This window comes from Mobula hypostoma, chromosome 11 (genome assembly GCF_963921235.1).
Source record: "Mobula hypostoma chromosome 11, sMobHyp1.1, whole genome shotgun sequence".
NCBI classification, from domain to species: domain Eukaryota; kingdom Metazoa; phylum Chordata; class Chondrichthyes; order Myliobatiformes; family Myliobatidae; genus Mobula; species Mobula hypostoma.
Genome location: NC_086107.1, coordinates 2,451,313 through 2,475,588, shown reverse-complemented (window position 1 = coordinate 2,475,588; position 24,276 = coordinate 2,451,313). Strand labels below are relative to the sequence as shown.

Below are 24,276 nucleotides of genomic sequence, written 5' to 3'. Positions count from 1 at the left end.
AGCCATTTAAGAGAAGAAATTCCTTCAGCTATTTTATCTCTCTGAAAGTACCTAGCACTTCACTGTTTGCTTTGTTAAATGTCATCTGCCCACTCAGCCGTCTCTCAACTACTCTCCTTACTGAACACTAGGCTCCCAACACACACACGTACACAAAGGGCTAGAGGAACTCAGCAGGTCAGGAAGCATCTATGGAGAGGTAAAAAAAAAGTCGCATTTCAAGCTAAGACCCTTCATCAGGGCTGAAACATTTGCTGTTTATTCATTTCCATAGATGCTGCCTGACCTGCTGAGTTCCTCCAGCATTTTGTGTGTGTTAATTTGGATTTCCAGAATCTGTGGACTATTTGGTGTTTATGATACTTCAAACGTTGAGAGACACAATACTTCAGATGCTGCAAATGACTTCTTATTAAGCTCATTTCCCTACTGGGGCATAGGCCCCGTCAGCAGTTCGCCAGAGTCGTCTTTCACTTTGTCTCAAGATGTAGCCCAACTTTTTAGTGTATCCTTCCTCTCTGTAGCAATAAGGTCTTTGCAGCCTCTGTTGACGTTTCTGTTGCTCTGGATTTTACTGGAAGGGGTTGCTCACCCCATGCCCAACCCTACTCCTTTTGCACCGGGCTTGGGACTGTCCATTGCGGAGTTAGACACTGCAAACTGGAGAAACTCAGACAGCACTCATGGAGGGAAACAGACAGTCGACATTTTAGGTCAAAAGCTTTCCTCTGGACTTCACATTTTATAAAACCTTTGAATCTTCAAATTTTATGCAATAACTACTAGCCTTGCCATACATTCAAACACTCCAAATACAGCTGCATTCACTGTCAAACCAATCAAAGCAAATTAAGAAACAAATCAAAGGACAGAGTTCCCCCTACTGACTCTGGAGGGTCATGAATTAAGGCAAGTCAGCAGAGATTTGTTTCACCAGTTTGAAACACTTTTTTTGATCAGGTGACAGAATTGATATGGGTAATAGAGCCAACATGGTACAGACAGACCTCCAGAAGGTTTTGCTAAGATGCTGCATTACATATCTGCAAAGTTAAAGTAAATAGCATAAAAGGGATATTGTTGCAGTAGTACGGTGATCACTCGAGTCGAGAATGATGATCTCCTAAGGGGTTGTCTACTGCTGGGACCACAGATGGCTGTAGAGGCTGATCCAGAATCCACATATTCTGATGCAAGAGTAAAAGAAAGGTTGACAGTATAAAAACAACATTGATTAAGTTGGTTAAAAGAGTGTAGTGCTGAATAGTTTACTAATAATGTTCTTTAGAGCATTTGTCATACAAACGATGTACTTCAACATGCTTCACAATGGGGTAACGTGCAAACTTTAAAATAAAAGATAAAAAGACGTTAGTTAAAAGCAATGTTAAATAAATAGTTAAAACTTAAACACCAGCTCAAAACCTGAGTATACATCTGTTCCATAGTTTAGGAGAGTACAGTAGTTCAAAACAGCTGACCTGCCAACCATCTTTTAAGGGAGATTGTTTACATTTAAGAGATTGGAGGAAGCAGACCTCAGAACTCAAGCAGGATTACAAAACAAAAATTTTTCTGTGATCTACGCTGGCCCCAGAGCTTTAAAAACGAGAGAACTTTAAAATCAATTCCAACAGATACAGTTTAATTTCATTAATTGTTCTTCTCTACCACCACCCCGCTCCTCCAGACTGAAGGAAGGTGAAATAGCAATCTCTAAGAATTGATATTCAGGAAATTGACTTTACTTCTTGGTCTATATTGACAACCTAGACTTAGGCATCCAAGCCACAATTTCTAAACTTGCACAAACGGTTTGTAATAATAGACACAAGAGATTCTGCAGATGCTGGAAATCCAGAGCAACACACACAAAATGCTGGAGGAACTGAGCAGATCAGATGGCATCCATCGAGGAGAATAAACAGTGACTGTTTCAAGCCGAGACCCTTCATTAGTACTGGAAAAAAAGAGGACAGAGCCAGAATGAGGTGGGGAGAGGGGAAGGATACAAGCTGGCAGGGGATAGGTTAAGGAAAACTTGGCACATTGGCTTAAAAAATCTTTACTGTAAGCAGTTTTATTTATCCTGATTCTTTACCCAAAAGTTTTAATTTTTAAACCAACATGCCACTGAGTCTTTAATTTCACAATTGTCTATTTTGCTAACCAGTCTTTTAAATGGGATATTGTGAAGCACCTTCTCAAAATCCGTCAATGACTGCATTTTCTTCATAAACCTCATTTTTTTCCTAAACAAAGAACTTATGAACACTACCTCACTACTGTTGTACTACTTAATTTTCAAAATTATACAAACTTTGTAATATTTTTATAATTTATAGTATGTTTTATGTATTGCCTCTACCTCTGCCACAAAACAAGCAATTTCAAGACATTCATCAGTGATATTAAAACTGAATCCAATCCAAATACGATTTGCCTTTAACAAGTTTATACCCAATTCTATCAACACAAACTGCCATTAATCTTTTTCATAAGACATTCCAACAAATGTTGAATCCAGCACAACACAAAATTCTACAGGAATGCACCAGGTCAGGCAGCATGCACAGAGAGCAATAGAGAGGCCAAGACCCTGCAAGAGTCCTGATGAAGGGACTCTGCCCAAAAAGTGACCATTTATTCCCCTTCATAGACCGTGCCTGACCAGCTGAGTTCCTCCAGCACTTTATGTGCTACATTAAATGTTTTTCCCTGATTAAGATGACATGAAAATTCTCTCTCAAACTCAAGGCTTATCAGTGTGGTAAACAGCTGACCACAGCTTTTCAACAGCTTGAGGACAACCCCGACATGAAACAAAACCTTAGATTGCTAAAATACAAGCTTTGAAATATAGTTGTCACTGGAGGAAAGTGACTTTGGTGCAAAGACGTTGAAGGAAGAGAAAGCAGCACTTGGTTTGGCTCATCAGACCCATGTAGCCTTCTACTGGAGCAACCTAAAACTCTTTGCATCCCGTGTCCTTAGACCCTGTGCAAGTCAGTTGGCGAGAGTATTTGCAGATATATTTAAACTCTCCCTGCATCAAGATGATATCATCCCAGTACCAACGAAAAACAAGATAACATGCCCAGTGGCTCTGACAGTTATCACGATGAAGTGCTTTGAGAAGCTGGACATGGCACGCAACAACTCCAAGTGTCCTAGAAAACCTCAAACCACTGCAATTCACCTATTGCCAAAACAGATCTACAATAGATGCCATCTCCCCGGTTTTATACGCCCATCGCCGGAGCATCTGGACAGTAAAGACACTTACAACATGTCAGGCTACAGTTTTTGTTTATTGACTGCAGTCCTGCCTTCAATACTGTAATCCCAAGCAAACTCTAGAACCTGGGAGTCAAAACCTCCCTTTGTAATTCGATCCTTGACTACCTCACTAACAGCCCTCGACCAGTAAGGATCTGTTAAACACAGATGCTCTATATTCTATGGACGTGTTTTAAAGTGCTGGTGGAAGGAATAGGAGCAGATGGGTTTCACAAACATTACCAAGATGTAGCTATCTAATAATAATATTTCTTTTTTCTTTCTTTCATGAGACACATCCACAGCCCCCTACCCTAATCCCTGCACACTCATGACTTTAATCAGTTTTTATTAATGCACCATAGATAGCATCCTATCTGGATGCACAACAATTGACAACTGCTCTGCCCGAGACCACAAAAAACTGCAGTTATGGGCACAGCCTCCCCTCCACGAACTCTGTCATATATACTTCTCACTGCCTCGATAGAGCAGCCAGCATAATCAAAGACCCCCATCCACCCCTTCTCTCCCTCCCATTCGGCAGAAGATACAAAAGCCTGAAAGCACGTCCCACCAGGATCAAGGACAGCTTCTACCCCACTTTTGTCAGACTATTAACTAGTTCGCAGGTATAACAAGTTGGGTTATTGATCTCACAATCTACCCCATTTTGACCTTGCACCTTATTATCTACCTGTAGTGCATTTTCTCTGTAGCTGTTACACTTTATACTGCATTCTGTTATTGTTTTACCTTGTTCTACCTCAGTGCACTGGGTAATGATCTGATCTGTATGAAGAGCATGCGCGAGAAGCTTTTCACTATCTCCGTACGTGACAATAATAAAGCAATTCCAAGGTCAGGTTTATTCATTCCATGGATCTACATTCCACTCTTAGTGCCTTATCTTCTGTCATTTCCAAAAGGAATAGTACTTTCCTGCTCAATAACCTGCTTACGTTCCTTAAAAACATTGTCCTAACTTCAGAGAATAAAAATATTGTCCTTAATGTTCTGCCGAAATCCACTGCTCATGAAATCTGCTAAATGCTCTCACGATTTCCATACCACAGTGCTAACATCTCACCTCATCATCCTCTGGGATCTACACTAGTGATTGAACGATGGTGAATATGGAGACAGATGTTTAAAATAAGGGAGCCCAATACAAATAAGGCAGCAGATTTCAGCTGCTATACAGATGTTTTTGATATGAGTGACTTCTGACAAACCCTGTGAATTGTAGGGAATTTTTGCAAAGAGCACAGGGTATTTTGAAAGAGAAGGCAAAACAGTTCTATTGTTCTTGTGTATGTATTAACCAGCATGGTTTCAAAAGGCTGTATTTGTCTTTTGGGTAAGGGGCACCCAGAGAATGTGCAATAGAAACAGATCCTCTAACAAAAATCCTGTACAGTAATCATAAATACAAGTTTGGGAATGGGTATTAGTGCAGGGAAGATTTAGTGAGGTAACAGGAACAGTAGTGAGAAGCACCACAGTTATGGCCATAGGAGCAGAACAAAAGTTGTCCAAGTAGATCCTTAAGGCAGAGCAAGATCTTGACTGATTTAGACATTAAATCCTTTGACCCTTATCATTCTGAACCTCTGTCTAGCATGTAGACATGGCTTGATTTTATAATATAAAGGGAATGAACTGATTTCAAAAACAAAAGCTCAACTTAATCAACAATAAAAAAAAGGCAGCATTCCAGAATGCAAAGATACAATGAGTGTGAGGAACACAAATAGACAGTAATAAATAAAATTCAAAATTTAACAGTGAATATAAAAGCATGTGATTTCCATAGCCACACTTGAAGCAGCAAACCATAATATAGCTTACATATACCAGCAGCACTGCCATAAGAAAGCAATATCCATCCTCAAGGACCCCCACCATCCACGCCATCGTGTCTTCTCACTGCTGCCATCAGGGAGGGGATACAGCAGCTTCAGTACCCACACGACCAGGTTTAAAAACAGTTATTACCCTTCAACCATCAGGCTCCTGGGTTTGACACACCTCAATGCTGAACCTATAGAATCCACAATTCAGTATTATTTATTTACCTTTTTATTATTTGTACGATTTGTCTCCTTTTGCACATTGGTTATTTATTATTTATGGTTTTGTATAAATTCTATTGCATTTAATTTCCTGTTAATGCCTGCAAGAAAATGAATCCCAAGGTAGTAGAAGGTGACATATACATATTTTGATAATACATTTACTTTGAACTTTGATAAACCCCCATTTTACAAGAAAACTAACAGCCAAATTCGGGTACATTTGCAACATCAAAAGGACTTACTAATTACAAGAATTAGTTAACTTAGCAGCAGCAGTACAAAACAATACACAATAATAGAGGAAAAAATCAATTACAGTATGTACGCATATTAAATTAAAAATAGTGCATAAACAGAAATAAACAATAATGGAAGTGAAGTAATGTTCATGCCACTATCTAGGGAACAGCAGTATCTACACAGAAAAAAGGCCTGGCAATCTACTTCAGTATCTTGCCACGACAACCACACTATCCATAGGGTCATCATGAGTCGACACAATTTGACAACACTCCTCAACAACGTGATCATGGGTTCCTGAATCGCTGAGTGTGTGCCTTCAGGCTTCTGTACCTCCCACCTGGGGGTAACAATGAAAAAAGGGCAAGCCCTAGGTGATGGGGGCCCTTAAGGAGGAGCTCCGCCTTTCTGAGACACTGTTCCTTGAAGGCGCCTTGGATACTACAGAGGCTCGTACGCAGGATGGAGCTGACTAATTTTACAACTATCTGTAGGTTCTTCTGATTCTGTGCAGAGCACCCCCCCCCCCATACCAAACAGTGATACAGCTTGTCAGAATGCTCACCACGGTTTATCTGTAGAAGTTTGAATGTCTTAGGTGACAAATCAAATCTCTTCAAATATAGCTGCTGTCTTGCCTTCTTTATAGCTACATCAATATGCTGGGACTAGGTTAGATTCTCATAGATTTTGGCGCCCAGGAATTTGAATTTACTCACTCCCTCTACTTCTGGTCCCTCTAGGAAGTCCACAATCAGCACTTAGGTCTTACTGACACTGAGTGCAAAGTTGTTGCCATGACACCACTCAACTAGCTGGTATATCTTGCTCCCGTACACCCTCTCGTCTCCATCTGCGATTCTGCCAACAATAGTTATAGCATCAGCAAATTTACAGATGGCATTTGAGCTATGCCTAGCCACACAGTCACGAGTATAGAGAGTAGAGCAGTGGGCTAAGCACACATTCTCAAAGTGCACCAGTATTGATAGTCAGCGAGGAGTTATTATAAACAATCTGTACAGATTGTGGTCTTCAGGTTGGGAAGTCAAAGATCCAATTGCAGAGGGAGGTGCAGGGACCCAGGTTTCGCAGCTTATCGATCAGGACTGTAAGAATGATGGTATTAAACACTGAGCTACAATCAACAAACAGCATCCTGACGTAGGTGTTTGTAGTGATCTAAGACCATGTGAAGAACCATTGAGATCGCAGCGAGTCCAGGTCCTTACTGAGGCAGGAGTTGATTCTGGCCATGACCAACCTCTCAAAGTATTTCATCATCGTAAATATGAGTCCTACTGGACTATAGTCATTAAGGCAGATCACACGGCTCTTCTTGAGCACTGGTATAATTGTTGTCCTTTTGAAGCAGGTGGGAACTTCTGACCATAGCAATGAAAGGTCAAATATGTCCTTGAAACACCTGCCAGTTGGTTGGCACAACTTTCCAGAGCAATATCAGATTTGCTGCCTTATGAGGGTTCACCCTCCTGAAAGACAGCCTGACATTGGGCTCCGGTGGATTGCCTTTTTTTTTTGTCCTGGGTATCAACACCTCTGAGAATCTATCCTGGGCCCAACATATTGATGCAACTGTAAAGAAGGCACAACAATGGCTATATTTCATTAGGAGTTTAAGGAGATTTGGTATGCCACCACATACACTCACAAATTTCTACAAATGTACATGGGAAGCATTCTAACCGGTTGCATCACCATCTGGTATGGGGAGGAGGTGGGGTGGGGGGAAGCTACAGAAACTATCAGCTCCATCATGGGAAATAATCTCCCCAGCATTCAGGACACCTTCAAAAGGCAATGCCTCAAAAAGGCAGCATCCATCTGTAAGGACCCCCATCACTCAGGATATGCTCTCTTCTCATTGCTACCATCAAGGAGGCAAAAGACACACACTCAATATTTCAGGAACAGCTTCTTCCCCTCTGTCATTAGATTTCCAAATAGACAATGAACCCATGTATGCTATCTCACTTGTTATTCTTTTTTTTTTGCAGCACATAATTTAATTTATATACTTATTGTAATTTAGTTTTTATTAAGCATTGCAATGTACTGCTAAACAAATTTCACGACACATACCAAAGATATTAATGCTGATTCTGAATAACTAAGCAAATGACACGGTGAGGATGAGGGTCAGAATAAAACAGCAATTGTACATAATTAACACCTGGCTGTGCTGCACACTGGGGCAGTAAATAAATAATGGGTCTCTATGGATTAAAGGGCAATGAATGTGTTACAGTAATGTCACAGACACACAATCGGCAAAGACTATTGCTATGTGATAGTAAATGGTCTTCCTTTCTCCTTCAATTACAAACCTGTTCTTTATACACAGGTAAAATGTTTTTATTAATGCATTACCCATATCTCTCATTTAATAACTCACTGATCAAAAAATCACATATTTACAATTAGTGATTCCGTTGCCAAGAGTCATATGGCAAATCTACAATAAATCCAGTTTTCCAGAAGGTACTCCCAATTTCCCTGCAAAGAATCTGGAATTGTGATTATGAAGGGCCCGAAGCATTGTCAAGGATCTCTACCATCCATCCCACAATCTCTTTGACCAACTACCGCCAGGAAGGGGGATACAGGAGCATCAGGACTGCCAGGCAGGGTAAAAGCTTCTTTCCTCAGGCTGTGAGACTAATGAATACATTGCCACTACTGAGGTCTTGTCACTAAGACAGTGAGCTGTTGACTGTTCACCTGTGCTGCACACATACACTTGAATTAAATTTTATTAACTTATTTCTGGTAATATTTTGGTTTGAGTGCTGCGAATAATATACGTTTTGTGGGTGCACCATGGTCCTGAGGAACAGTATTTGGTTGTGTGTGTGTGTGTGTGTGTGTGTGTGTGTGTGTGTGTGTGTGTGGGGGGGGGTCAGATGACAATAAACTTGAACCTAAAAATGTAGTTCAAAGTGAATACTTGGAAATATTGAAGGAAAGAGTCTTAAGAAATGCTAAATATTTTGCAGAACCTTAGAAAGGTGATAGCAGAGTTCATGATGGCTCTCGGGAGAGCATTCTAGAGCTGCACTCCCATCCCCTTCCCATTGTTCTTCAGTTTTTGAATTTACCAGTCCACTTTTGGTTGCTGTGATTTAATTTGCCTAATGACATCTCTTAACAATTGCATTCAGGATCCTAATCACATGAAGTTTTCTTAACATGACTCCAGATGCTTTTTGAAATCAATTTCCTTCCATGTCCTAGAGTTTCTAACTCTTCCATCGATGGGAATACTTTCTACCCTATCTAGACCCTTTGTGAATTTAAATATCCCAATTAGATCCCCTTTCAAGAACAGACCCCAATTTCTTAAAGTTGAACTGAGGCAGTGAAGAAGCCTTCAGGGCATATGAGGTTAATATAATAGAACTTTACATCAACATTGAAAGTGATTCGATTCGATTCGATCTGAATCCTGGGTTTTTAAATCTGAGTATAGCAATAGTCAGTTACACCAGGGCAAGATGAAGAACCACTGAGTGCTTGTTCTATCAGAAATGTGGCTCCAGGACAACATCCCATGCACCAGCAAACTTCAGGCTAAGTTACACAGGGACTTGTGCTAATTTTTTTATGTGGCTGTATGTGCTGTGCTTTACACCGTGGTCCCAGAGGAGTGCTGCTTCATTTTGCTGCATACATATATATGGTTAAATGAAAATAAATGTGAACTTAAACTTAAATAATTAGCAGCTATGAATAAACCCTTCCAGGGTCCCAGCCAGGTACAGGTATTGATTGAAACTGATATTTCCACGACAAGCTTTGCCATTTTCATCAAGGATGATGACATCCCTGAAGGTAACAGAACTTGTCATCAAACCATCAGTTATAATCATCGCTTATACCCAGCTGGCAGCCCGAGAAGAGTTTATTCATCATATTCGCCACAAAAGCACTGAATCCCTTTTCAATTAATACATAGTTTACAAATACCACACTTACACCATATCGAAGTTCTTTACAACATTAGACACAACTATTCTGGCCCATCATCTGTACCGACACAAACAGCAATCCCATTTCCCCACTTTTGTGTCCTATCTCCTATTCTTCTATGTATGGGGTGTCAGGGAGGGGTAGCACCTCTGGTGGGGGAACATGTCGCGTCCTTTTCAGGGCGGTTAGTCCACCTTTGGTCCCCACCTGGCACTCAGCTCTCACCTGTGGCTCCCCGTAGCTGTTTGCATGCGACAGCGGCCACACCCCGGGCAACGGCTTCGACAAGCCAGCTAAACCAGGTGAGGGTAGCCGACGGGTCTCAAACCCTCGGTGAGATAGGGAGTTGTCTATCCCAGCATGTGAAGACAGACTACGGCAGATTGAGCAGACGAGACCAGTGGAAGGTCCAACGGTCAAGAAGGCGGTCTCTGCAAGCGTCGTGGAACGTGTAGAGCGGGACAAGACACAGAAGACGGCCTGGTCATTCACTGCGCCTAGTCCCATCTCCAGCCGTCTAGACTCTGTCTTGCCACTGGATCCAGATGGGAATTGGGAAGAGAGAGTGAGGCTGACGCTGCGCAACTCTCCCTCACTTAAATCCAAATGACGCGCTAGTCTCGACACCATCATATGGTGTCGAGGTCCTCATCGACATCAACGATGGACGAACAACATTCTTCTCAACTTCTGCAGGTCCCGTAACTCACCTACGACATGCTACGGACAAGTTACAGTGGCTGATTAACCTACAACAACAGAGAAAGTGGTCCAACAATGGCTATCAAGCAAAGCCGAAGGTAATATTAGTTCAAAGAAAAAGGCTGATAGTGTCAGAAAAAGCTGTAATCATGAGATTTCTGAATTCAGCAAGGAAAGGGAAAAGCTGAATAGCAAATATAAAGAAGGAACTGAGGACAGGGAGCATCTGCTGAGGGAATTAGTCGATATTCTTGGACTAATGTTTTAATCCAAGGTTCTTTCAGAAGTCACAAAAATTGAAAGGCACAAAACGTGTTGCTTCATGGTCATTTTATTAAGTGTTCATAAAACAAAGAAAATTGAAAGGGACAGTGATAGAGGCCTACTCAGTAAAGGGAGGAACAGAAGAAAGATCCAAGATCTAACATGGTGCTGGCCTCATGGCCAACTATTTTATACCCATAAAGGAAAACTCCATTCAAATTTGTAGAAAAAAATTAACCAATGAGATAGCTCTTATTCAAATAATGCAGTACCGAGAGAAGTTTCCAAAATCATTTTTGTATAGCCTCCAGGGGACACACTGAACATGCACATACGCATACTAAACTGTTACACGCATACAAGAACTACTGAAATACAAGCAGACAAATGTTAAGCTGCAAAGAAAAAATTTAAGCAGTCAGATCCAACAATGCCCAGGTTACGACTCTTCATCTAGTCTGAATGAGTGAGTAGAGACAGGCTATATACAGTGGTGAAAGTGTGTGGTGAGAGTTGGCAAGTGATAAATAGATCCAGGCGAGGATGAGCGGCAGACATTGGAGAGAACGGTGGAAATAGTGGAAGGGGCTGGAGGTGACAAAGGGATGTCGACGATGGAACCTGACAGGAGATGAAGGTGTGCGTGGATCTAAGTAGGGAAGTGGAGTAGGTGGATGAGAACAGTGAGGGAAGGGAACTCCTGTGGCCCCGCTCCTCCAGATTCAGGTCAGCACCTTGGACAAGTTGGGCTGAATGGCCTGTTTCTGTAGTGTGTAACTCAGTGACTACAAAGGACCATCACAATTTCCTTGCCCTTATACTGGATGCATTGACAAAACTGAAATGCAGACCAGCTAAATAAACAAGGGACGCAAGCCTTCTCTTTTCAGAGATCTATTTTCCACTTTCATGACTTACCATTATATTGTTTGTCGATGTACATACACACACAATAGACAATAGACTCAGGAATAGGCCATTCGGCCCTTGGAGCCAGCATCGCCGTTCACTGTGATCATGGCTGATCATCCACAATCAATATCCAGTTCCTGCCTTATCCCCATAACCTTTGATTCCGCTATCTTCAAGAGTTCTATCCATCTCTTTCTTGAAAGCATCCAGAGACTTGGCCTCCACAGCCTTCTGGGGCAGAGCATTCCATATATCCACCACTGTCTGGGTGAAAAAGTTTTTCCTCAACTCCGTTCTAAATGGCCTACCCCTTATTCTTAAACTGTGGTCTCTGGTTCTGGACTCACCCATCAGTATGAACATGCTTCCTGCCTCCAGCATGTCCAATCCCTTAATAATCTTATATGTTTCAATAAGATCCCCTACTCCCTCAATAGCAAGAATGTCCTTCCTCAAATTTGGAGACCAAAACTGCACACACTACTCTAGGTGTGGTCTCACCAGGGCCCTGTACAGCTGCAGAAGGACTTCATTGCTCTTATACTCAATCTCCCTTGTTATGAAGGCCAGCATGCCATTAGCTTTCTTCACTGTCTGCTGTACTTGCATGCTTGCTTTCAGTGACTGATGTACAAGAACACCTAGATCTCGTTGTACTTCCCCCTTTTCCTAACTTGACTCCATTTAGATAGTAATCTGGCTTCCTGTTCTTACCACCAAAGTGGATAACCTTACATTTCTCCACATTAAACTGCATCTGCCCACTCACCCAGCCTGTCCAAGTCACCCTGCATTCTCAAAACATCCTCCTCACATTTCACACTGCCACCCAGCTTTGTGTCATCGGCAAATTTGCTAATGTTACTTTTAATTCCCTCATCTAGATCATTAATATACATTGTAAACAGCCGCGGTCCCAGCACTGAACCCTGCGGTACCCACTGGTCACCGCCTGCCATTCCGAAAGGGACCCGTTAATCGCTACTCTTTGGTTTCTGTCAGCCAGCCAATTTTCAATCCATGTCAGTACTCTGCCCCCAATACCATGTGCCCTAATTTTGCCCACTAATCTCCTATGTGGGACTTTATCAAAGGCTTTCTGAAAGTCCAGGTACACTACATGCACTGGCTGTCCCTTGTCCATTTTCATAGTTACATCCTCAAAAAATTTCAGAAGATTAGTCGAGCACGATTTCCCCTTCGTAAATACATGCTGACTTGGACTGATCCTGTACCGATAAAACAAATTGATGGGCAGCAAGGGAGCATAGCGATTAGCAGAACAGTATCACAGCTTAGGGGGAGGGGGTCAGAGTTCAAAGTTCAATTCTGACATCATTTCCACCCCCCCAAACCCCCATATGAACACATGGGATTCCTTCCTCTGGGTGCTCTGGTTTCCTCCCACAGTCCAAAGACGTTCTGGTTAGTAGGCACATTGGTCATTGTAAATTGTCCCGTGATTAGGCAAAGGTTAAATAGGTGGTTGCTGAGCCAGAAGGGCCTGTTCAGTGCTGCATCTCACATGAATAAAAGAAACAGCCAGATGCCATCTATCTCCTGAGCTTGCTTTGCCAATCTATTAGATGCACATTTTCCATATCTGTGGACTCCTGACTATTACAAGAATATAATGTCCATGGACGTAGTGCTGCAAAGATATTCTAGATGGTACCAGGGTCGACAGGTTTGATGTTTTAATGAGAGATTGGGGTGACTTAGTATGCATTCTTAAAAATTTAGATAAAAATGAAGCAACACTGAGAAAATTTCCAAAGTCCTCACTGGACTCAAGGCTAAATGCAAGACAGCAAGCACAAAATGCTGGAGGAACTTAGCAGATCAGGCAGCATCTTTGGAAATTAATAGTCAATGTTTCGGACTGAGAAACTTTTACCAGGATTTCCACCAACTTTCTCCCCCTTCAAATCTCCACTCTAGCTTCTTACCTCTTTCCCTTTCTCCCATGGTCCACTCTCCTCTATCAGAGTGCTTCTTCTCCAGCTCTTTGCTAATTTCATCTATCAACTCCCAGCTTCTTACTTCATCCTCCCCCTCCCCCAACCACCTGGCTTCTCCTATCATCTTCAATCGTGTCCTCCCCCTCCCCTGCTTATTCTGATTTTTTCCTCCTCCTTTCTAGTCCGGGTGAAGGGTCTCGGCCCAAAACATCGACCATTTATTCATTCCCACAGATGTTGCCTGACCTACTGAGTTCCTCCAGCATTTTGTGTGTGTTGCTACGGACTTGCAGCAGCTGCTGGATCTCAAGCTTATAGATGCAGGAAAGACATTTCTTCTGCTGAGGAGTCTTGACGTCTCAGCAGAGATTCTGCCATTTAAGTTATTTACTCAGAGGGCGGTGAATCTTAGGAATTCTCCATTCCAGAGTACAGTGAAGTCTCAAAAACTGACCTCATTAAAACTGAGAACAATAAATGCCTGGATGCTAAGTGATCTAGAGACTGCAGGAAAATGGTATTAAGGAACAACCATAGTCTCAATGAATGGTGCAGCTGGAACTGTAAAGCACCAGCTTCTATCTTTTTATGCTTTGAAGTTTATAGCTGAACCTGTGCCTCGTCCATGTTCCCACTAGGTTCCCTTTAAAATAAAAAAAAAACTCAGCCACAAATATACTCAAACTGAGCATTAACAGTTCTGCAGGATTAACAACTTCAAATATTTATAATCCTCCATGTGAAGAAATTTTTTCACTTTTATTCCAAATAGGGAACCTTCAACCAAAACCTTGGAAAACAATCCAATAGCATCTTGTCACTCCCACACACAATCCACAACGGGATTGCTGGCAATATGGGGCAATCTTCTACATTTCCCCCTCAAAAGACACTTCTCCCTTAATTTCAGGAATCAATCTAGAGTCAGAATTATTTCATACAGAAACAGGCTTCTACACATTGTGATCAATGTACCCATCTATAGAATTCCCATATACCAATGCTTGGCCAAATTTAAAGAAAATGTATACATAGTAATGTTATTTATTTAGAGCTACAGCAGGTTAACAGGCCCTTCTGGCCCAATGAGCCCACACCATCCAATTACACCTGTGACCAATTAACCTGACAAACCGTACATCCTTGTGTTGTGGTGGAAACTTGAGCACCCAGAGGAAATCCACAGTCACAGGAAAAACGTATAAACTCCTTACAGACAAGGGCGGAATAGAAGCCAGATCACTGGCACAATAATAATGTTACGCTAAATGCTACACTATCGTGCCACCCCAGATGTTAGACTACAGGACATAGCAGCAGAATTAGGCCATTTGGCCCATCAAGTCTACTCAGCCATTCAATCCTGGCAGTTTTATTATCCCTCTTAGCCCCATTCTCCTGCCTTCTCCCTGTAACCTTTGACACCTTGACTAATCAAGAACCCATCAACCTCTACTTTAAAGATATCCAATGACTTGGACCCCACAGCCATCTGCTGCTGTCAAAACATGAAATACGCCAATTGAAAGGACAATTAACATTCACTGAGAGCTATAAAACAGAAAAGCTGCTGATGCAGTTATTACATACGGCATATTTTGCATCAACCCAATCTATGATACAAATTAAAATTACAATTTTCATTCACATAGTGTACTAAACAAAAATTATATTAAGTTCCAGAGTTTAATTCTAAAATTACAATCCTGTGAGTATATGTGTACCAGTAGAGTTATTAAATATAGATGCTGGAATAAGCGGAGTGGCTTTGGTAAACACCAGACCTCAAAAGTGGCCAAGCACTTTGAACACTTCAACTTCCAAACTGTTTTATCATAAACATCAATGCACAAAGAAATTAATTACATGGAGCTGGGTGTCAACAGCACTGTGTTGAAGAGCCAAATCCAAAGAACATTAGAAACGACTCAACACATAACATTATTGCAAAACCACGTGTGGACAGCTGTCAGTAACACAGAAAACAAAACCAACACACATTGCACGCAGGCACACTGACAATCCATGGGAGAATGAAATTGTATCCGAGCCAAGGGCTTCTTTACGTGATGGAGAGAGCCTGTGCCTCCCCTCTACCCCGAGAACAAAGTGCATAGTGAAGGGCGTGCCAACCGCACAGCTCACGCAATCAATCAAATTCAGGCTCCGGGCTGTATGCTCTTTTTTTAAAGATATACCCCAACACAAATCTGTTCAAGAGAGAGATGGACCGGGCAGCATTTGTATTTGTAACAATTCTCAAGTCCAGAGTGCAGAGAAAGATAGCTTATAAATCATGGCTTAAATCAGAGCAATCTGTCCACCTCAGGCAGAAGAGAACAAGCACATCTCCCTTCACTTGACAAGGAATATTATATATCTTAGTATCTTGTAAACTATCTTCAAATTGGGCAGAGATGTGAGGGAAGGTAAAGATAGCGATGCCCCTACACATCCACCTCTACAACCTTCCTACACACATTATACTCTTTCCCATCCAACCCAACCCCTCACCCCTCAGCTCTGCCACCTCCTTCCCCATTTGCCCACTCAAGCCAACACACATATTCAAAACCCCTCTCCCCTCATTGCACCAACTAGTTTGTCTATGGTTCCGCTAAAGCATTCCGATGGCCTCTTCGTCTCCATTACCCACTCTACTCCTCTGCCCCCTTCCTCCTCTTCACCTCGATCCCTCTTTGCTTCTGAATCTCTTAGCCACTCTCCCATCACCCACCTCCAGCCTCTTCCCTCATCCTTTTAACTCTCTCCTTGGCCCTACACCTCCCCAACACTATCCCCCTCCTTATTCTCCCCTATCCGTGTTCCTCCACCCACCGTCACCCTGCCTTAACCCTTTCTCGCCACCATCCCACCCTCTCCTTGCATCTTCCCCACCCACCATACCCTCCCAAACCCCCACTCCCTCTCGCCCTACATCACACTGCATCATTCCCCTCCTCCCCACCCATCTTCCCCCTCATACCCTCCCCCACCCCTCCTCCCTCTGCCTCCACTCTCCTTCTCCCTCTCACTGCCTGCCTCCTTCCCCAACAACATACTCTGCCCATCATCCTTTCCCCCCACTGCCTCACACTACACTCTCCTTCCCCAACACACCTTCTCCTCTCCCTATCCCCACCCATCTCCTTCCTCACCCTCTAACCCCACACCTCCCTCCATCCATCCCTCGCCCTGTCCCCGGTACCAGGCCTCACCTCCCGGGGTAACAGCCGGTTCTCCTCATTGGGCACCATGTCTCGGGAGTGGGTGGGCGGTGGGGAGGGGGAAACGACAATCCGGGCGCTGGAGCAGCGAGCGGGCCTCTCAAGAAGGAGACATCGTCGGGCCGCAGTGAACTGGCCGAAGCAGGGAGCGGAGCCGGGTAAAAGAGCAGACGGACGAACAGACCAACGACCCCGAGAGTTCCGAGAAACTCGGTCCAGGCGCCCGGGCAACAACCAAAATGGCGAATGCGGCCCCGGCGCTGCGTCAGCGGCAACGGCGTGTGACGTCAAGCGGACCCGCCCCCGCCTGCCGGGACGGGCAGCTGTGCGCACGCGCGACCTGCAGCAATCAAGGCGAACTGCACCAATGCAACACAAACAAAATACTGGAGGAACTTCCCAGGTCAGGCAGCATCTGTGGAAAGGAATAAACAGTCAGAATCAGGTTTATTATCACTGGCATGTGTCGTGAAATTTGTTAACAGCAGCAGCAGTTCAATACAATACATAGTTTAGAAGAAAAACCAACATTTAAAAATAATAAATAAGTAAATAAATTACAGTATACGTATATTGAATAGTAGTCATACTTAACAGAAATAATATACATTTAAGAAGTGAAGTAATGTCCAAGGGTTCAATGCCATTTCGGAATCAGTTGGCAGAGGGGAAGAAGCTGTTCCTGAATCACTGGGTGTGTGCCTTCAGGCTTCTGTACCTCCTACCTGATGATAACAGTGAGAAAAGGGCATGCCCTGGGTGCTGGAGGACCTTACTAATAAATGCTGCCTTTCTGAGACACCAGTCCTTGAAGGTGTCCTGAGTACTTCGTAGGCTAGTACCAGGGCCGGGGCCCCTGGGCTGGAGGCCCTGATGGACCCCTGTGGGCACCATAAAATGCTGCTGTACCAAGCAAAAAAAGGCAAGAACAAGAGCAAAGTTCGTACTGGTCTAAATATCAAAGCTGTGGACCAAGACATTGGATTAGTACAATACGTAGGCTATAAACTTACAGGCCTTAAGAGGGAGGGCAGAAAGTAATGCAGGTTCTTAGTTTGAAGGACAGCATCTAAAGCACTGAAAAATTGACCTAGGCTTAGTTGGCTTAGTAAAGTTATGAGGGAGATGAAGTATGATGTGCCCAATCTTAAATCTTTATTTAGCTATTGCTGCACATACCATAGGCCTTATCTCTCAAACAATGCCAAAGCATTTTTATCTGGGTATTTTCCTCAACTGTGTGTTCTGAGAAAGTAAAATGGAAATGAGAGACAAAAAGGCCAAGAGAGATGGCACTATGGCAAACTAGGAAACTTGACAATACTCCAATACTTTGAAAAATGAGATCTAGCACATACTAACCTATTGCTGTACTGTGTGGCTTGCAGAGTAAAGACCACTTATTACTTACTAGGTTTGTAAACAGTCAACTGTTAGCCTATTGCCACAAAAACAGGAACAGCACTGACACACAAACCTAGATATTTACAAAGTCAGATGCTTGTTTTTCAAAATTAAAGCCTAGTACTTCTGGATTTCTTCACAGCAAAGTCCTTGATCAGATCACTAAAATCCAGTTTCCGAACAAGATCACTTTCAAGTGACATCAGAGTAAGAGGATTCAGCCTGTCCTGTCCCATTGTGGATCTGAGCCTGTTCTTCACTAGCTTAAGTTTGGAGAAAGATCGCTTTCCACTTGCATTTGGTCTGGAGGGGGATGAGGACCATCACTGGGTTCCGGCAAACTAGCAACAGAGCAGCTGAGGGCAGTGTGGACAGGGATAATGAACTTAACCTGTTCTTTAACAGATTTCACATTGTGACCCCTGCCCAACCCCCACATGAGCCATCTGTTATCGGCCCCCAATCAACACATGTTCCACTCTCCCCTCCTACCCCTCCTCACAGTCCCCCACCCTGCGCTCATGACTATACCCCTTCCCCACACGAAACCACCATGGTGGGCTTCACGGCTGAACAGGTGAGAAGACAGCTGAAACGTCTCAACCCAAGCAAGGCTGCAGGACCGGATGGTGTCAGTACCAGGGTGCTCAAAGCCTGTGCCCCTCAGCTATGTGGAGTACTTCACCATGTATTCAACCTGAGCCTGAGGCTCTGGAGGGTTCCTGTACTGTGGAAAACGTCCTGCCTCGTCCCTGTGCAGAAGACGCCGCGCCCCAGCGGTCTCAATGACTACAGACCGGTGGCATTGACCTCCCACATCATGAAGACCCTGGAGAGACTTGTTCTGGAGCTGCTCCAGCCTATGGTCAGGCCACACTTAGATCCCCTCCAGTTCACCTACCAGCCCCGACTAGGAGTTGAGGATGCCATCGTCTACCTGCTAAATCATGTCTACGCCCACCTGGCCAAGCCAGCAAGCACTGTGAGGGTCATGTTTTTTGACTTCTCCTGTGCGTTCAACACCATCCGCCCTGCTCTGCTGGGGGAGAAGCTGACAGAGATGCAGGTGGATGCTTCCCTGGTATCATGGATTCTTGATTACCTGACTGGCAGACCACAGTACGTGTGCTTGCAACACTGTGTGTCCGACAGAGTGATCAGCAGCACTGGGGCTCCACAGGGGACTGTCTTGTCTCCCTTTCTCTTTACCATTTACACCTCGGACTTCAACTACTGCACAGAGTCTTGTCATCTTCAGAAGTTTTCGGACGACTCTGCCGTAGTTGGATGCATCAGCAAGGGAGATGAGGTTGAGTACAGGGCTACTGTAGGAAACTTTGTCACATGGTGTGAGCAGAATTATCTGCAGCTTAAAGTGAAAAAGACTAAGGAGCTAGTGGTAGACCTGAGGAGAGCTAAGGTACCGGTGACCCCTGTTTTCATCCAGGGGGTCAGTGTGGACATGTTGGATGATTACAAATACCTGGGGATATGAATTGACAATAAACTGGACTGGTCAAAGAACACTGAGGCTGTCTACAAGAAGGGTCAGAGCCGTCTCTATTTCCTGAGGAGACTGAGGTCCTTTAACATCTGTCGGACGATGCTGAGGATGTTCTACGAGTCTGTGGTGGCCAATGCTATCATGTTTACTGTTGTGTGCTGGGGCAGCAGGCTGAGGGTAGCAGACACCAACAGAATCAACAAACTCATTTATAAGGCCAGTGATGTTGTGGGGATGGAACTGGACTCTCTCACAGTGGTGTCTGAAAAGAGGATGCTGTCCAAGTTGCAGGCCATCTTGGACAATATCTCCCATCCACTACATAATGTACTGGTTGGGCACAGGAGTACATTCAGCCAGAGACTCATTCCACCGAGATGTAACACAAAGCGTCATAGGAAGTCATACCTGCCTGTGGCCATCAAACTTTACAACTCCTCCCTTGGAGGGTCAGACACCCTGTGCCGATAGGCTGGTCCTGGACTTATTTCATAATTTACTGGCATAATTTACATATTACTATTTAACTATTTATGGTTCTATTACTATTTATTATTTATGGTGCAACTGTAATGAAAACCAATTTCCCCCGGGATCAATAAAGTATGACTATGACTATTTGTGACAGGGAGAGTCGGGTAAAGCCTCAAAGCAATGCTTACGTTTGGGAAGATGACCTGCAAATTTTTTTTCTCTGAGGAAGCATAAAAGCTCTATTGCGGATTAAATATCTTTGCCACTTACAAATTCCCTGAAATGGACAATCTCCTCCACAAAGTCTAGCTCCAGGTCAGCTGAATATCTGCTTTGAAGATCAGATGCTCTCCTCCGCAGATCTTGTACAGAGAGAGAAGGGGTATTGTTTAGGATGCCAAATGTGTTGTTAAGGTGATGCAAATCTGCAATCAATTTCTGCAAGTAATCTATCCATCACGGCCAAAAAAACAGTAGCTGAGAATTTTCCCTGGCTGACAAGCCAACATCAGATGTTGTGGATTCACCCAGAAAGGCTTTACATTTTCTTTTTCGTTGGGTGTCTTCTTTGTACACTTGTGAGACTGTTGGAGACATAGTTTTAGCTTGGGTCTCAAAAGTATCAAATTGATCACGCAAGCTTGCTATGTATCTCCATAGTGATCTCACCAAATCCACAGCATCACACAGGTCTAGATTTACAGCTTGCAATGCAACACTTGCACTTTCAAAGCACTGAAGAATGCAATGCCACAATTTGCTCAGAAAAACTATCTCATGCTTGTCCTTTTTTTTGTATAGTGACCTTGCTTCACTTCTAGATGCCACATTCTGATTAATGTCATCTGCAATGCTCCTTAACAAATCTTCAATATTGGCATAATTTCTGCGCACTGCTTGTGTGGCTTCTGCATGTTCAGAGTTTCAATGCGCTTGTTCGCATTAGGCTGAAGTCCTGCGGTCATCACTTTCCACCTCGAAGTTGACTTGGAGCAGAAGTCGAACACATTCTGCACGAAGCTTAAAAAATCAGCTGTTTGAACACAACAGTTGACACTGTTGATTCCAACGCGATTCAATGTGTGTGCTGCACATGGCACCCACTGTTCCAAGAAACAAAACACACAGCCGGTGGAAGGGGAATATAAGAGCCATTGCCTTGATATGTACTCACCATTTACAATCTTGCGTTTGAAGTGAAATTTGGAGAAAAAACGTCTCTGCTGTGTGTATACTCGTTCCGAAGCTTTGATATCCACATCCTTATCCTGGCAGGACTCCGGCCCTTTCTCAGCCCAGTATGCTCGGACTGAATCACCTAACGTTTCCTTTCGCCAGCGAGCAGGATCAGTGCTGTAGGATCCTCAGTAGCGGTAACGTTAACATTAATGGCGGCCCGACTTGGTTGTTCGGAGGCCTCTGTGGTCGGGAATCTCGAAGTCATGCTCTCTGCCTCTTCAACATTGGCTGCTGACTGTGGCAAGGACGGTGGTCTTGTGCTAACGCTGGTGCTAGCGTCAAGCAGTTGAACAAGTCTCCATTTGTCCACCGGTCTCAGACTGTGACAAGAGCGATGGTACTGCTGCATCATCGAGAACAGGTTTAAACAATCCTGTTAATTTCAATGTCTTTTTAAATGCTTCTTTCTCATGGTCTTTTTCTTGTTTCTTTTTTTCTTTTCTGTGCTCCACTCTTGTATCATCCGCCATGATAATAGCTACCTATTTTGGACCCCTCTGTAGCTCTGGCCCCTGGGCTGCAGCCCAGCCTAGCCCTGCCTAAAGTTTGACCCTGGCTAGTACCCAAGATGGAGCCGATTAAATTTACAACCCTCTGCAGCTTCTTTCGGTCCTGTGCAGTAGCCCCTCCAGACCAGACAGTGATGCAGCCTGTCAGAATGCTCTCCACAATGCATCTATAGAAGTTTTTGGGTGTATTTGTTGACATGCCAAATCTCTTCAAACTCCTAATAAAGTATAGCCGCTGTCTTGCCTTCTTTATAACTACATCGATATGTTGGGACCAGGTTAGATCCTCAGAGATCTTGACACCCAGGAACTTGAAACTGCTCACTCTCTCCACTGCTGATCTCTCTATGAGGATTGGTATGTGCTCCTTCATCTTACCCTTCCTGAAGTCCACAATCAGCTCTTTCGTCTTACTGACGTTGAGTGCCAGGTTGTTGCTACGACACCACTCCACTAGTTGGCATACCTCACTCCTGTACGCCCTCTTGTCTTCATCTGAGATTCTACCAACAATGATTGTATGGTCAGCAAATTTATAGATTGTATTTGAGCTATGCCTAGCCACACAGTCATGTGTATATACAGAGTAGATGTGTGGGATAAGCGCACACCCCTGAGGTGCACCAGTGTTGATCAATGTTTCGAGACAAGACACTTCATCAGGACTGGAAAGGAGGGGAGAAAAGCCAGAATAAGGTGGGGGAGGTGAGGAAGTACAAGCTGGGAGGTGATGGGTGACACCAGGTGAGGGTGAAGGTGAGTGGGGAAGGTAATTGCTGGAAAAGATAACTTTATTTATTTCATTTATTCAGCGATACAGCATGGAATAAACCCTTCCACAATTTCAAGCCACACTGCCCCAGCAACCCTAATTAACCCTGACATAACCTTGTGACAATTTACCTCTTCGGTGTGTGTTTGGACTCTGGGAGGAAACTATGGGGAGAGGGCGGAAGAAGAATGAATTGGATGGAGAGGAGAGTGGACCGTGGGAGGAGGGGAACCAGAGGGAGGTGGTGGGCAGGTGAGGAGAAGAGAAGGGGTGAGGGGGAACAGAGGGGAGTGATTACCAGAAGATGGAGAAATCAGTATTTACGCTGTCAGTTTGGAGGCTACCAAGATGGAGTATGAGGTGTAAATGGTAACAAATGCATACTTTGATTACAAATTTACTTTACATTTATCAACAACTCGACAACCAGCACTGACTCACTGCACCAGCCATGTAAATGTCTACCTGAGGGCTGTGAATTCCAGCGTAAATGTTTTAACTCCTGAGTCACCCTGGTCCAGTTCACTGGTTCATTGGCAAGACCAGGGGGACTGCGTTGCCTCAGCTGTCCGGTGCTGGCCCCACCCATCAGTGCTGCCCCCCAGTGTTCACTCGGAAGAAGTCCAGCTGGATTGCGTTTGTCTGCAGTGTGATAATGAACTGCTGTGTGCTCGTTCTTGCAGAAACATGGCTCCAGGACAACATCCATGCACCATCAATCTACAGGCCGTGACACTCAGGGAGTCAGACGATATAATTTTTTTGTAACTATATGTTTTTTCTGCTATCGTAATTATGTGAGCGGTGTGTGACTTGGGTCTGTGTTTTACTGCTTGGCCCCAGAGGAACACTGTTGCGTTTGCCTGCATTCATGTGTATGGTTGAATGACAATTAAACTTGAATTAGACACACCCATCAAAAAAAACATTTCCATCAGCTTGGATGAATTCCTTGGCCCCTTTGCATGCTGTGTTACTCAATGATTCCAGTACAAGTCAGGAATGTAATGGAATACTCTCAAATTCACTGAGCTTCAACTTCACACATCTCAACATCTCTGAAGATTAATCTTGGGCTTTTAAATGAGGATGACCTCATTGAAACCTATCGAATGGTGAAAGGCCTTGATAGAGTGGATGAGGAGAGGATATTTCCTTTGGTGGGAGAGTCTAAGACCAGAGGAGACAGCCTCAGAATAGAGGGGCGTCCTTTTAGAATGGAGATGAGGAGGAATTTCTTTAGCCAGAAAGTGGCGAATCTATGGAATTTGATGCCACGGGTAGTTATGGAGGCCAAGTCTTTATGTATATTTAAGGCAGAGGTTGATAGATCCTTGACTGGTGAGGGCATGAAGAATACAGGGGAGTGGGGGGAAGGCGGGAGACTGGGGCTGAGAGGAAAAATGGATCAGCCATGATGAAATGGTGGAGCAGACATGATGGGCCAAATGGCCTGATTCTGCTCCTATACCTTATGGTCTTATATCACTGACATATGTCCTGAAATTTGTCATTTTGCAGCAGCAGCAGTACATTGTAATACATAATTAAAAACTATAAAGTATAGTAAGAAGTACACACAGGAAAAGGAAATTAAATTAAATAACTAGTGCATTAAGAGAGAAAAAATACTGAGGTAGTGTCATGGCTTCATTGTCCATTGTAAATCTGATGACAGAGGGGGAAAGGCTGTTCCTGAAACGTATGTACGTGCCTTCAGG

General features: G+C 43.7%; 1 protein-coding gene across 4 annotated transcripts in view; it reads right to left on the bottom strand.

Annotated features, from left to right (window-relative positions):
* The window catches only part of usp47 (ubiquitin specific peptidase 47), a 227,780-nt gene extending 210,870 nt beyond the window's left edge, over nt 1-16,910 (bottom strand). For 2 of the 4 annotated variants that reach the window (XM_063061574.1, XM_063061573.1), the window contains exons 1-2: nt 16,645-16,910; nt 5,131-5,323 (exon numbers count right to left, since the gene is read on the bottom strand). In XM_063061574.1, coding sequence (XP_062917644.1) covers nt 5,131-5,196 — 66 coding nt within the window. In that variant the 5' untranslated portion in view covers nt 5,197-5,323; nt 16,645-16,910. The remainder of the gene's footprint in view (nt 1-5,130; nt 5,324-16,644) is intronic. The other 2 variants (XM_063061576.1, XM_063061578.1) reach the window with 2 other exon arrangements.
* Nucleotides 16,911-24,276: the final 7,366 nt, after the last annotated feature.